Source organism: Rattus norvegicus, chromosome 1, assembly GCF_036323735.1.
Source record: "Rattus norvegicus strain BN/NHsdMcwi chromosome 1, GRCr8, whole genome shotgun sequence".
NCBI lineage: Eukaryota > Metazoa > Chordata > Mammalia > Rodentia > Muridae > Rattus > Rattus norvegicus.
This window is the reverse complement of record NC_086019.1, coordinates 89,601,843-89,616,788: the sequence shown is the minus strand read 5'-3', so window position 1 is coordinate 89,616,788 and position 14,946 is coordinate 89,601,843. Positions and strand designations below refer to the sequence as shown.

The 14,946-nt window shown below is 48.5% G+C and overlaps 1 protein-coding gene across 7 annotated transcripts; it reads right to left on the bottom strand.

The window, feature by feature from the left end:
* Window positions 1–2,398: 2,398 nt before the first annotated feature.
* Rps19 (ribosomal protein S19) lies at window positions 2,399–8,381 on the bottom strand. 7 transcript variants are annotated; one of them, NM_001037346.2, is made up of 6 exons: window positions 8,050–8,101; window positions 7,503–7,573; window positions 7,141–7,241; window positions 3,714–3,897; window positions 3,226–3,280; window positions 2,399–2,464 (listed from the first exon to the last, which is right to left on the bottom strand). In NM_001037346.2, the coding sequence occupies exons 2-6, from the start codon at window positions 7,571–7,573 to the stop codon at window positions 2,438–2,440; spliced, it is 438 nt and encodes a 145-aa protein (NP_001032423.1). In that variant the 5' UTR covers window positions 8,050–8,101; the 3' UTR covers window positions 2,399–2,437. The 7 variants fall into 7 exon arrangements, with proteins under 7 accessions (NP_001032423.1, XP_006228473.1, XP_063139963.1 ...); XM_006228411.3 differs by having other exon boundaries at window positions 7,847–8,095; XM_063283893.1 differs by having other exon boundaries at window positions 7,862–8,052.
* Window positions 8,382–14,946: the final 6,565 nt, after the last annotated feature.

Below are 14,946 nucleotides of genomic sequence, written 5' to 3'. Positions count from 1 at the left end.
CAGGGGCAGAATTTGAGGCCAGTGTGGTCTACAGAGTGAATTCCAGAATGGTCATGGCTATACAGAGAAACTGTCTCAAAACAAAACCCCAAACAAAAAGCTTTATTTTCATTTTATGTGCATGGGTGTTTTGCTTGTACGTATGTCACCAGAACCTCCTGAACTTACAGATGCTACACAGATGAAGAGAATAGTACCAGGGACCTCTGGAACAGCAGCAGGTGGGTTTTTGTTTTGTTTTGTTTTTTTTTGAAACATAGTTTCTCTGTGTAGCTCTGGTTGTCCTGGATCTCACTTGGTAGACCAGGCTGGCCTCAAATTCAGAGATCACCCTGCCTCTGCTTCTCAAGTGCTAGGACTAAAGGTGTGCACCACCACTGCCCATCCGGGCAAGTGTTCTTAACAGCTGAGCCATCTCCCCAGGCCCTCTTTTGACTTTGTAGTGGTTGTGTTATGCCTGTGTCTTTATTCCTTTTTATGTTTGGTTCTGTGCTGACGATGGAACTCTGGGCTCTTCCTGTACCAGGCAAGAAGTCTGCTACTGAGTTACAATTGATTTTCTTTGCATAACACTCCTCCTACCCCCACCTGTTGTCTTTTGACATAGATTTTTTTTCTTTTTTTTTTTTTTTCGGAGCTGGGGACCGAACCCAGGGCCTTGCACTTGCTAGGCAAGTGCTCTGCCACTGAGCTAAATCCCCAACCCTTGACATAGGTTTTCTATATAGACCAGACTGGCCTCAAACTTGTGATTCTCCTACTTCCCAGTGTCACAGGTCTATTCTGCTATCCCTGACTCTCCTGTGTAACTCCTTAAGCAGGGTGTCTTAAAGATTTACTGTTATTAGTTTTAATTGTGTATAGGTGTGTGTGTGTGTTGGGTATGTGCACCTGAGTGTAGTGCCTGAGGCCAGAGGCATTGCATCCCTAGATCTGGAGTTACAGCTGTCACCTGACATGAATGCTAGGCACTGAATTAGGTCCTTTGGAAAAGCAAGTATTCTTTTTTTTTTTTTTCCTTCTGCAGCAAAGCGTTTATTACCAAAAGCAAGTATTCTTAAACCCTGGAGCTATCTTCCCAGGCATGGGTGGAGAGCTCTTGCAAGGCTGCTTTGAGTAATGTTTTGCATGCCTGAAATATTTCGTAATTTAAAAATAGGGCAAGTGGCCACTCTTCGTAGTGGGTGATTGGAATCCCAACACTCTGAAGGTGGAGGCAGGGGGGTCTAGGAGTTCAAGGCCATTCTAGGCTACACAGTAAGTTAAGAAACACTGCAACTATTACATGGGCTTCAATACTGGAGATCCTTTGGCTTGCACCTGAGTGCAACTGACTGGCTCTGAGTGTAGGCAGGCCATGGACCCTACTTAATGAGTTTGGTGTTAATATCACTAAAGGCAGCTGGCAGTTCCTGAAGAGGATTAGTTCCTCTTCTGTACAGCAGGCCCCAATGTTGTTAGCACCCCCAGTTCCTACTCCTCAGGAACTGAAGACCTGGAATTTATCTTGTCCAGCAGTGGCTGCCAGCTGCCCCCTAGTGGCTTAAGAGCGAAGCTGCAGCTAGGAGGTAGACTTGACCAGGTATTTATCTATTGTCATGGCCCAGCTGAGCCAAATGCACTCATGCTGACATGACCACAGGATATGACGAGGCCAGCCTGAGCTTCCCTTTTCCTAGATGGAATTGCAGTGCCAGAGGTTGACTGCATGGCCAACATTGGTCATGTGATTCTCACTGCCTCAGAGCAATCACCAGGTTACTTCTCAGATGCTACAAGAACACGATTCTGAGGATTGCTAGGTACGGAAAACATTTGCAAACTGCTTGGCACTCCTGTGGCGAAGCAACACATAACTCATGTGTAGGAAGGGCCACCAGCCACTCCCAGCAAGGACCTAACTAGGGTACTTCTGGGAGCCAGTTTTACTGGGCAACAGCCTGTTAGGGAAATAAGGAATAGACAAGGACTATGAATCTTCAGCCTTAAGACAGGCCCGGCCGCCAGACCACCACCTGGGTTGTCCCCATGACAGACTGAGCTGGGTTAGACTCTAGAGGGCTCAGGCTAGCATGCATTTCATCTTTAGCAGAGGGGACTGTTAGAAGCCAAGGTCACTCACAACTATACTGATTTTACAGAATCTCCCTCTTATGGGAATTTCATCACAGATGGGACATGGACTGGCACACCTGCTGCCCTACCCACCACCAACACCACAGCTGCACTGCTGTCCAGAGCATCAGAACGCCCATTCCTCTACTCCTAGATGAAGCTAAGAGACCCAGAGCTGAGCTGGGTAGTGGTAGCAAAGGCAAACCAATTCATTTAAGGCCAGCCAGGGATGCCCAGGGAAACGGTTTTGAAAAACAAAATAAAAAACAGGTCCAGACCAGGATTATGAATGAGGCAATTTATTAACCCAGCATCCTTTGTTCTAATGCTTCTTGTTGGCAGCTGCCACCTGTGGGGAGACAGAGAAGATCAGTTGTGGGGTCAAGGTTTCTTACACCCTCAGCCCCACTGTTGCAACACCTAATTCTGTAGATTACACTGACCCAGGGCTCAAGCTTCTGCCCACTCTCCTGAAGGGATGGTCAATGCGCCAATGTTTGGGTCAGGCCCTTTCTACTAAGACCAGAAGTTAAAGGCCAATGCCTTTCTTTTCTTTCTAGATTTATTTATTTATTATATATAAGTACACCGTAGCTGTCTTCAGACACACCAGAAGAGGGCATCAGATCTCATTATAGATGGTTGTGAGCCACCATGTGGTTGCTGGGATTTGAACTCAGGACCTCTGGAAGAGTTGTCAGTGCTCTTAACCACTAAGCCATCTCTCCAGGCCCCCCAATGCCTTTCAATACCCCTAGGAAGTCTATTGTAGAAAGGAAATTAGGCTTGGATCATCAGTCTACCACACCCAGGGGTTCCTCTTTACACCAGCTTCTCAGGGTGACATCACTTTACACAGAAGGCAGTAGGAAGTTACTCTACAATGCCTGGGCCTGAACCTGTCACCTAGTAAGTATGAGGCACTAAGAAGGAAGAGTGGCTAGAACTCCTAACCAAGTATCTGTATGGGGCCACAGGTCTAAGTTTATATATAGAAGCCCAGCACCACTTTGGAACCCAGTCTTGAGCAAATAACACTACACACCTTACTGTTCCCCCCTTTCTCAGTGTGACCTCTGCTTCAGTAGAAGCACAAAGTGCACCTCTCACCTGTCCGGCGATCCTGTCCAGATCTCTCTGTCCCTGAGGTGTTAGCTTGCGGCCCCTGTGCGAAGGGGAAAAAAAAACTTGGATGAGCACAGCCCAACCTCCCAGGGGGTGTACAGAAGAAAGTACCAAGTGATGGAACTGCATTCTGTCTGCCAAGTCCCACTTGTGCCCAAGCCAGCCACATCCTAACGAGCTGGGGGAAGGAGAGGGAGACCCTTGGGAGCTGACGGGGTGTCGTTTGTGCAAGCATTAGATCAAAAGCCCCGAAAAATCAATTGGGAAAAGTTAACGAGCAGGCTAATGAAAGCGGACAGTCACTAAATTACCTTCCCAGAGCCAGAAGAAGTCAGCCAGAGAGGTCTGGGTGAGTCCCCCGCTGTTACCTTCTGAAAGCCCCATATCTCCATTTGTAGGGAGGTCCAACAACCCCACCACATGCCACCAGCAGGCAATGACTACCCTTGGCCATGCCACACAATCCTGCATACCCATCTTGGTCCTTTTCCACCATTTTCAGCCCCTCCAGGGCTTGGAGGACCCGGCGGGCCACACTCTTAGAGCCTCTGCTGAAGTGGCTGGGCCTGACACCGTTTCTCTGCCGTCCTCCGTAGATCTTGGTCATGGAACCAACCCCTGCACCACCACGGAGGTACAGGTGCCGTGCTGTGGAAGCTGGGGGTGGGGCAAGAGGGAGCCTGAGGTCATGTGCTTGTCACTGTGTGAAATGAGACTTCTCATTTTACAGAGGAAACTGAGACCATGTACCAACACTGGGGGCTTGACACCCACCCTTGGTTCCTTGCCCTTCTCCAAGGCTGGCCCTGTGGTCTAGACAAGCCTCAAGTGTGCCCATATCCACGTGCCTGAGGCAGGACACGACAGGGCAGCCACTTTCTGCGGCAGGTACCTCAAACTTGTAGCGTGCATTGCCTCAACCATGGACACAAGATTATTGTCCTGTGGGCATCCTTCTGGCCCATCAAACCAGCTTCAGCAAAACCTGTAAGGAGACTCCCCAGGTCCTGAGCTGAAGCTGTACCATGTACTCCCCACAATCTCAAGCAACGCAACAACCAAGAGACACGTGGTGCTGGGAGCCCCAGGCAATTAATGTCATCTTAGCAATGAACAGCCCCATGGAAGACTCACAGCCCATCTATTATTACCCAGGTTCCATTTAGCAATGGACCAGCACCCAAGACATTGCTCCCACAGCACACCTCTATTCATTCTGCTTTAGGATTTTTTTTTTAAAAAATTCACAGCCCCATATCAATGTCAGGATTAACAGTCATTTCCCATCTTCTTGCAAGACACCACCAGACAACCCCAATCAAATGTTGAAGACCCACTCGAATGTTCTACCTCTCAAGGTGTTAAGTTGTTAACCTGTTCTTCTTCAGGGTAGGGAACCTTGGTCTCACTAGGTTGGACCAGGGACAGATTATCTGCCTGGACACAGTAGGTGCTTGAATCTCAGCACAGCACAGCAGGAACTAGCCAACTGTAAGCACAGTGGACAAACGGAGGGAGATCGCAACAAAACTAGCTAGCTCCTGCAATGGGGATTTTTAACGATCCTTCCAGCACCACATAAAAACCAGCTAGTGGGGGGCTGGGGATTTAGCTCAGTGGTAGAGCGCTTACCTAGGAAGCGCAAGGCCCTGGGTTCGGTCCCCAGCTCCGAACAAAAGAACCCCCCCCCCAAAAAAAACACCCCAGCTAGTGGAAAACCACCTGCCAGCTAATTACAAGGCACAGGCCTGCCACTCCAGAGCCTGTGTGCACTCCTTTTTCTGATTGAAGAAAGAACTATTTAGAGGCTGTAGGAAGCAAAACAATATTTCTTTATTACTCTCTTCCTCAACAAGACCTGGCTCTAGCATGTTTTAAAGGTAGAACTTTTAGGGAAAGTCACAGAATTGCTGCTGGGATTTCAGTGGACCTGAGCCAAGGCCTTGGACCCATGCCTCTAATCAGTCTGCAGAGCTGCCCAGGAAGGGTTGGCACCTTCGAGTTTAACTTACTTGCAGACCAAGGTTTCGTGAGGCACTGCAGCTTACCAACAACAGAACTTGTGCAAAGTGCAGGGTGGTGGTCCCATCCTGACCAACCATGTCTAGGTGTGGGATGAAAAATCTCGTACATTTTCCTCCTCAACCTTTTTACGCTAAACTTGTAAGGAAAATCTATTCTCCCAGCCCTAATTCATCCTGTTGGTTTTCCAATGGAAGTGGTTTCCTACAAAGGTCACACTGAACTCAACAAGCCCTCTGTTCCTAACTCAACACCTCAGGACCGCATTCCCACAGCTCTGCCCATATACACATCAACCGAGGAGGGCCCTAACCTGCGACAAACACATTGCCCCACTGCACTCAAGCCCCAAATAAATACAAGTGGCAGCAAAACAGACAAGCTCCCAATTGTCCAGAAAAAACAGCAAACAGTCTGAAAAACAAATTTGGACAGAACTAGCCTATCTTTGAAGAACATGATGCCATCTGTGTCCCTTTCTCTTAGGCAGAAAGGTCACTGTTAATAAAGACAATGGCTACAACTTGCTAAGAGCAGAAAGCTTTCTTGGTCAAATCAGACAGAGACCCACTAGGCTCCAGAACAGACTTTAACAACAGGTCCAGAACCCAGACACAGAGTAGCTAGGAACAGTTTAAAAAAACAAAAACAAAACACATCTGGAGTTCAGGAAAGCTGTTCACCCAGCATGAAGTTAGGGAAGGGCCCCCAGGTCTCTAACAAGCTCAGCCCAGCCTAGTACTCTCAGCACTGTCTTGCTGGTCCATCAGGGGTTAGGAATACAAGTACACATCATCAGGTCTGGCCCCAAACTCAAGGAACCTGCTGGGATTAAAGGCAAAAGCAACCTGGCCTGATTCTGTTTCTTGTAACCCCATCTTGCTTGGGATGTTTGTCTAGAACATCCAGAGAGAGAGCTGAAGTCAATCCCCAGTACTTGGGAGGTAGAGGCAGAAGCCAGCCCGGTCAACTTGGCAAATTCCAAGGCAAACAGGATGTCCATAGCGAGACCCCGTCTTAAAAACACAAGACCAGTACAGCGACCAGGATGGTAGTCATTCCACTAGCCAGTGGACCCTGGACATGCCAGTCCCCGCCCCCCACCAACTGCAAAAACTAGACAACCAATTCTGTCCAGCAGATAGGGACCACACAGCACGTACACCACTCTACCCAGAAAAAACTAACATTTTCCCTCTTGCAATTCTAACTCCACGGCTGCCTACCCTACCACCCGAAGCACTGTCAGCACTTTGTATGTACTTCCAAGAGCGGGTGTGAAGTGCACATTCTCAGCTAGGCCTCACCACCCTTCCCTAATCGCCCTCCTTAGAAACGTGCTGGCAGGTGGAAGCACCGACCTTTTCCACACTGTGGAATTGACCTTTAGGTTTTCAGAGGCTGTGTTGAGTCATGGTGGTCCCTGTGCCCATGCCAAAGCCTGAAACAAAGTGGATCCCGTGCACATTTAATATAAACTCAGAAACTGCTTCACGTTCTGAAGTGAAGAGCAACTTATTTCCTGTGACCTGAGGAGTTCTTAGGTTGGGCCCCCTTAGCAAAAGCCTGAACATGACCCTACAACCCTGGCACAACCCACCAGTGATTCTGGAGGAAGGACGACAGGATGCACAAAGCATCCAGGCTCGACCCATAACTCCTTGAGACTCAAAAGACCAGAGGGGCATCCCAAAGTTTGCTTTTGGGCACCAGATTAATATCTTTTAGAACGAGGAGTGGCATTCCCAACCACTCAATCAAAAGGGACTTGATAAGAGATATTTAAATCTAATGCCACGCCACGGACACAGCAAAATACGGACACTCAGATTTCCCTCCTAGTTTAAAGCTACTGCTATTAAAGGCCTCAGTTCTTACCAGCTCGTGTGTAGAACCAGTTCTCATCATATGGGGCAAGCTCTTTATGTTTGGCCAACTTGACTGTGTCCACCCATTCGGGGACTTTCAGCTTCCCAGACCTAGGACCAAGAGAATTGAGGAAAAAAAAGCACACTTCAGAAGCTTCCAAAAGTTACTTTGGATCTCCCAACCCTAACCCTTAACGTAACGTGGTAAAGCAGCAAGACAGATAGATAATAGCATACGAGCGAGCAGGCTAAAAAGGAAGCATGGCCACCGTAGGCCCAATTCAGAAGAGATCACCAATTAAGTGGTCAGTCCGACTAGTGACACATAGGGGTCACAGCTCACAGGGGTCAGGCCTCAGCTCCAACACTTACTTTTTGAGGAAGGCTGCCAGAGCTCTGACGAACTCCTGCTGGTTAACGTCTTTTACAGTAACTCCAGGCATCTATGAGAAAAGGGCAAGCATGCCGAGGTTAGGTTTGCTGCAAACCACTGACCCGAGTCCAGGTCAACACCAACCCTGCTCCTCGCCGATCCAAACTGAAGCCCCAGCATCCACCCAGCCTCATTCCACTTCAACTGCAGCTCGGCTCCTGTAGGTCCGACAGAGTTCCCGGGTGACCACGCCATGCGGATCGCAACACCACGGCGTGGTGACCGCGTGGGAGAGCCCTCCACACCCCTCTCCCTCAGCCCACGTTCCGGGCGTTCCACTCACCCCTCCGCTGCCCACCTAACCCTCTGGGCTCCCGGACTGTGGCGATCAGGCATGTCCGGGCCTGCCGCTCGCACGTGGCCGCGGCTTCAGGGGGCGGAGCGACCCCGCGCCGGGCTTCCCGCGGTCCCCGGCACGAGCTCTTGGGGCCACATAGCCCGACCCCGTGGCCCCGCGCACAGCCGCGACCCAGAGCCCTCGCTTACCGTGCGGCCTCCGCGCTGCCAGCCAGGGGAAAGGGAACGACGGGGTTTCCCGGGCGCACAAGTCGGGCGTCGAGTCTCGCGAGATTTCGGAGGGCTCGCGAGAGCGACAAAAACAGAGGACTCCGCCTCTCTGAGGGCGAATATGGCTTCGTCTTCCCCTGAAATGGGAGGGCCTGTAAGAGGAAGGGGTGGGGAAGCCAAGAGAAGGGACTCGGGAGGAGAATAAGGGGTTTGTTTCCTTTTTCCGTTTCCTTGGGCGTGACCAGAGAACGCCGGGGGAAATCTGCCTTCATTTGAGCCTTGTGTGTCTGGCGGGAACCGAGGAGGCGGAAACTATTGAGGGCGGAAGTGCGGGCGAAGTTGAGAGCGCACGAAAGGAAGGCGGGATTCAGCGCAAGACCCTGCTTCCTGGCCGGAAGTGGGAGTAGTAAGGGCGGAACCGTGACAGGCAACCCAGGGAAAGGGCAGTATGACATGTGGCCACCACCATCTTTTGTGCCAGCCTCAGTATTTGCAAGACCCAAGATTTACACGGAAGCCCCACCCTTCTTTGGGCGGAAGTTGCTTCAGCTCATTTGACGCTAGAGGAATGGAAAGAAGGGGTTGGAAGCAGAGGAGATTAGGGCGGGGACCAAGAGGCAGAGGTGGGACCTCGGTGAAGGTTCAGCTCCGCCATCTAGTGCCGGAGTCTGTTCAGACCGTTAGTCATCCAAGCTGACCTGTGCAATTTCATTCTCATTCATTCTCTCTCTCTCTCTCTCTCTCTCTCTCTCTCTCTCTCTCTCTCTCTCTCTCTCTCTCTCTCTCTCCTCCCTCCTCCCTCCTCCCTCCCTCCCCCTCCCTCCCTCTTTCCCTACCTGTCTATCTGTCTATCTGTTGGTTTGAGATAGGGTCTCATTATTTAGCCAAGACTGGCCTGGGACTTTTTAATTTAAGGCTGACCTTGAACTCATGATCCTCCTGCTTCATGCTACTGGAGTATGTCACTATGCCAGGCTCTGAGTTTAACTTAGCACTACCCCCCGACCCCCACCCTGCAGCGTGGCGCATAAAATATTTGAGGCTGTGTTGCAGCCAGACGATTAAATATTATTCAAGATAAAGAAGAAACGAGGCTCACTAGGTACAAGTTCTTGCCACTCGAGTGTGATGACCTGATAGGATTCTTGGAACCCATGATGGTACAAGAACCAACTACAGAATTTTGTCCTCTGACTTTCACAGGTGCGTCCCAGAGATATGCGTATGTTCGAATATCGCACCTCTCTAACACTAAGATTTTTTTTTCTTTTTTTTTTTTTTTTTTGGTTCTTTTTTTTTTTTTTTCGGAGCTGGGGACCGAACCCAGGGCCTTGCGCTTCCTAGGTAAGCGCTCTAACCACTGAGCTAAATCCCCAGCCCCTAACACTAAGATTTAAAATTAGAATTTTAAGGGAGCTGGAGAGATGGCTCAGCGGTTAAGAGCACTGACTGCTCTTCCAGAGGTCCTGAGTTCAATTCGCAGCAGCTTCATGGTGGCTCACAACCATCTGTAATGGGATCTGATGCCCTCTTCTGATGTGTCTGAAAACAGCTACAGTGTGTGTATCTTAAAAAAAGAATATTAAAAAGAAATGAATTATCAGTACATAGGACGAAGAGAAAAGCCAAGCCAGTTTGAGGGGTTGGAGAGATAGATGGCTCAGCTCTTTCAGAGAACCTGAGTTCAGTTCCCAGCACCACACTGGTGGCTCACAATAGCTTGTAACTTCCTCTCCAGAGGATGAGATGTCCTCTTCTGGCTGTCAGGCACTTGCACGCATGCATGTGCATGTGCGCACACATACACCCAATTAAAAGTGAACTGAAAAAACCTTGAACACCGATATGGTCTGGGGAGAGTGATGCACACTATAGTCCTAACATCCAGGAGGCTGAGACAGGAGGATTACTGCGAATTCAAAGTCAGACTGGTTTACATAGTGAGTTCTAAGGCAACCAAACATAAGGAGAACTTTGTCAAAATCCCTAAACCAAAACAACACCCATACAAAAAACCCATGTACGAGATTAAGAAAGTGCACTTCTGGGAATGTCTGTGGACTTTCCCACTGTTTGAGAGTGAGGACTCTGACCTGACCAATGGGTCAGTCCCTTGGTGGATTCCCAATAGGATGCCACTGGTGAGAGTTGGTGGAGGTGGAAGAGGAACTTTGTTGGAGGAATGGTATAACTGGGGACTCTTCTTGACTTGCCTGGGGTGTCTTATCTGTGTGGTAGTCCCAGCCCCTCAGCAGGACACCCCAGCACAACAGTGATTTCTCCAAGGGCTTGGGGCCATGTGACAGTAAGCCAGCTCCCTCCAAACGGAGAGAAATAAGTCCTTGGGTTGGTTGTTCCTACTGGGTATTTGGTCACAGTGACAAAGAAGCTCATTGTGTCAATGAAGATGCACTCTTGTCACAGACTTTGGTGTAGGTCGGTAGGGGAGAGGCTCTTCGAGGAGTTAATATAGGGAAACATTTTTTCATTAATTTTCCAGGCCAGCACACACTGCAGTGGGTTGAATCATGGCCTTTTCACACAGGCCTGTCTTTTTACACCTCTCTCACTCATGTCCCCTTGCCACTCCTACTGGCTCCCTCCCTCGCTTCTGTGATTCTGTTCCACAGATCCCACTGCTATCTTTCCTACCTCCCTTAAGGTCTCTTGCTCTCGTGACCCCATTTTCTAATTTCGTGACCTCTCTCCCCCATGCAAGTACAGAAGCATGACTTTAAATCTACGTTCTGTACACACAGTTTTTGTCTTTCTCAGTCTGGCCAATTTCACTTAACACAATGGTTTCCAGTTCTGTTGATTTTCCTGGAAATGTTATGACTATCTCCTCCTCTTCTTCCTCCTCTTCTTCCTCCTCTTCACCACCACCACCCTGTGGTTTTGTTTTGTTTTGTTTTGTTTTTAAACTCTGGTGATTGGAACACTACTTTCTGTAAAAGTAAAAGTAAGCAGAATGAAAAAGAATGGCTCGAGGCAGGAAGTTGTTGATTTCCTGGTGGATGGAGTTGGCACTGGAGTACACCGAGGAGGAACACCATTCCTAAGAGACTGGACAGAATGAGTTCACCCAGTCATTTTCTCTGAATCCCCAGAGAGAAACTGCAGGATAAGCCTGTCCTCTTTGAATAATTATTCTAGGGGTTGGGGACACAGATTGGCACTAGCCCAGCTTAGAGTGATTGGATTTGTACCTCTAAGGGGTATAAAGATCTGAAGAACTTAACACAGATACCGGAGCTGGGTAAAAGGATAGATCTTTCTTTGGGGAAAAGCTCCGCCCCGTGAGGGTCTACACGGGGAATGATCACTTGCCGCAGAGCGTGAACAATAGCATTGCGCAGCTCGCTATCCAAGGAGATGGGGTAAGTGTGAGCCTGCATGAATCAGGACTGAAGAATTGAGTGATGGACTAGGTTCCTCCCTGGACTCCACGTGTGGTCAGAAGTGGGCCATGTTCCTGCAGGGCTGGAGTGACCAGAATGCGGGTTTTCCAAAGGCGGAATGGAAAATGTATTCTTGAAACAAAACTTGGGTTGTTGTGGGGAGGGAGCAAGGAGGGTACTTCATGGTTGGGAACTTCTTGGTCATTTCTGAAGAGCATTAAGGCAGAAGCTCAGAAGCTCAACACTCAGATCAGGCACATCCTTCCTTGCTCTGTGATGGCAGCTGGTAGGGAGTGGGCCAAGAAAGCAGTGTTCACAGTTCACTGGCTCCATGAAACCACGGGGCTCTCCAGCATCGGGGAAGGGATCCACTCAGAGAGGTGTCAGTGTGAGAGCCAGAGCAGTGTGTGTGTGTATGTGTATGTATGTATGTGTGCATGTGCGTGTGCCTCTGTGTGTGTGTGTGCGCGCGCTCACGTGCGTGTGCTTGAGAGCAAGTGCATGCACCATTGCACCCAGTTTTGGGAAGAGTTTCTATGTAACTCTGGCTAGCTTTGAACTCTCTGTAAAGACCAGGCTGGTATTGAAGTTACAGAGGTTCACCTGCTTCCTCCCAGAACTAGGGAATGTTAGGATTAGAAGCAAGCATCGCCATTCAAAGCTTAATTCTTAAGTTTTCCCTGTTCTCAAAGCTGACCTCTGTGTTCCCCACATTCCCTCAGGCACCCTTTGTGGGGTCCACATGGTCTGAAAGAGGCTAAAGGTTCGCAGAGCCTCACTAGGTCTGGCATGGAGAAGAGGAGGGTCCCGTAAGTGAGAAGTTCTCTCTGCTTCCTCTCCTGTCATTTATTTAAAAGATGTGTATCCAGCTAACGGCTGAGTTACACCCACATAAAGAGCCTCTTTTTGTTTTATTTAACTAGGTGGTGGGTGGGTGGGTGGGATGCACGCAGCACAGTGTGGAGATCAGCAGATAACACTCCAGAGTTGGTTCTTGCCTTCTACCTTCCGGTGGGTTCTGGGGCTGGAACTCAGGTTGGGCTTAGTGGTAAGTGCTTTCCCCTTGGACTCCTCACAGCTCTCAACCCACTTCCCTTTATTATGCCTTTTTCTTATATCCTTCTTGGCTGTGTGACCTTGGAACACTGGGGACCCTTAATTAGTCCCAAGCAGCAGTCTTAGCAGAGTTGAGTTTGCAGCGCTTCCCTGGCCTATGACTGTGGGCTCAGTCATCTGTCACCAGAAGAACGGGACACTGCTAGCGAAGCTTAGGCAGGTCTATTAAAGGGCAATCGTATATCTAATTTATAACAGGGACTGAAAGTTTGAAAGGCTGGCTTTAGTCTTTTTGTCTCTTACAGTGCCCCTGCATTAGAGCTGCAGGTCTGTTATTCGGCCATCCTCAGTGCTGTAGGAATAGCTCCCCTTCTCAAGGCCTTGAATTAAGGTGTCTTTGGATGCCATCATTCTCTTGAGTGAAAAGAGGGGCAGACACAGGTAATGCCAGGAAGAACCTTCAGTTATCAGGTATGTTCCCCACAGGGAAGGATGGGCTCTGCAGGTCTTCTTAGTATTACAATAGCTCACCAGGGGTTCTCTGCGAAGTGCCTTGAGGATTGACTCAACAGCCCAGGAGCGAGACAAACATGTGGTCCATTACTAGCTGGGCCTGCTGTCTCCTAACAAGAACCTGTAGTTGCAGTGCTCAGTAAGTTGGGGTAGGAAGAGTGCCATGAGTTTGAGGCTAGCCTGGCTTACAAAGTGAATTTGAAAATGGATTCTAAATGGGTTAGAGTTAGACCCCATCTCAAAACCAACCAATCAGTCCTAGAGAGATAGCACAATGGTCAAGCACATAGGCTGCAATTCTAGAGGACCTGGATTCAATTCCTAGTACCCAGATGGCTGATCACACTCACCTCTAATTCCAATTCCAGAGGAACTGATACCCTTTTCTGGTCTTGGTAGGCACTTCATGTACACAGTAAATAGACATACATGCAGGCAAAAGACCCATGCACATGAACAAGAAAAAAAATAAAGCTCTTTAAAAAGTTGCACTGTGGGCTGGAGAGATGGCTCAGAGGTTAAGAGCACTGTAATTCCCAGCAACCACAGGGTGGCTCACAACCAACTGGTCTGCAGGCATACATGCAGGCAGAAAGCTGTAGATGTATACATAATAAATATACCAAAAAAGTTGCACTGTGAGTGGGTGGGATGGTGCATACCTTTAATCTCAGGTCTTGGGTTCTAGGTCATCCAGGACTACACAGAGAAACCCTGAACCGCCCCCCCCCAAAAAAAATCCCACAAAACAAAAAACCTGACATACACACATATACACAAAAGGACTGTGTTTTATATTGTGATACTAATATTAACATGAGATCTTGGGGATAAGCAATGAGGGAAATTGTTAAATAGTGCTGTGTGTGTGTAAATGTATATGTGTTTATATAAGTTTGTATGCATTTGTGTGTGTTTATGTGTAAATGTGTGTGCATGAATGTGTGCATATATGAAATTGACAAAGGATCAATTATACTGGTTAGTCTGTCAATTTGACACACTGTAGTCATCTGGGAAGAAGCCCTGAATTCAGGGGATGCTCCCACCAGGCTGGCCTGCAGACAAGTCTGTGGAGCAGTTTCTTCTTTAATGATTGAAGTGGGAGAGCCCAGCCCACTGTGTTAATACCAACCCTGAGCAAGGAGTCCTGAGTTGTGTAAGAAAGCAGGCTGAGAAAATCGTGATGAATGAGTCAGGAAGCAGCGCTCCTCTAGCGCCTCTGGATCAGTTCCTTCTAGGGTTCTGCCTTGAGTTCCTGTCTTGACTCCCTCCAGTGACTGACTGTGGTTGGGACATGTCAGTCAAATAGACCCTCTCCTCTCCAAGTTGCCTTGGTCACGCTGTTTGCCACAGCAATAAAATACCAACAAAAACATTACATAACCACCTTTGTAGGGAAGGGAAATGTCTGTGAGAAGTACTTCTGCCTGATCCGTTCCCTGTAGATGTAATGCTTTCATTCCATGCTTTACGAAGGCTTAACAACAAGGAGGACTCCTTCTGATTGGTTTCTAGAAAATTTCCATCAACTTTTGGGCTAACCACTTTCCCTCTTTTAGCATAGACTGCATACAGAATTGCTGTTGGGGCCGTCGGTACTCAATGAATGGAAAGTATTCTTTCTAATCCTTGTCTGAGTCTTGTATTTTCTGGTTTATACTTTGTGTGACATGCTGATTATGAACTTAGGGCCCTGACACCCCAGGAAAGCATGTGTCACTGCACTTAGTCTCATACCCTCTCTCTACTGAACTTTAGAAGAACCACAGTGAATCCTCCTAGTTAGGAAAGACTCCTGATAAAGACAAACTTGGTTCTTATTGTCCTGATTGGCTTCAGACTTTCCATCTGGAAAATGTCATGTTAGAATCAAATTAGTGTTCTATGTGCCAACGTTGACCTG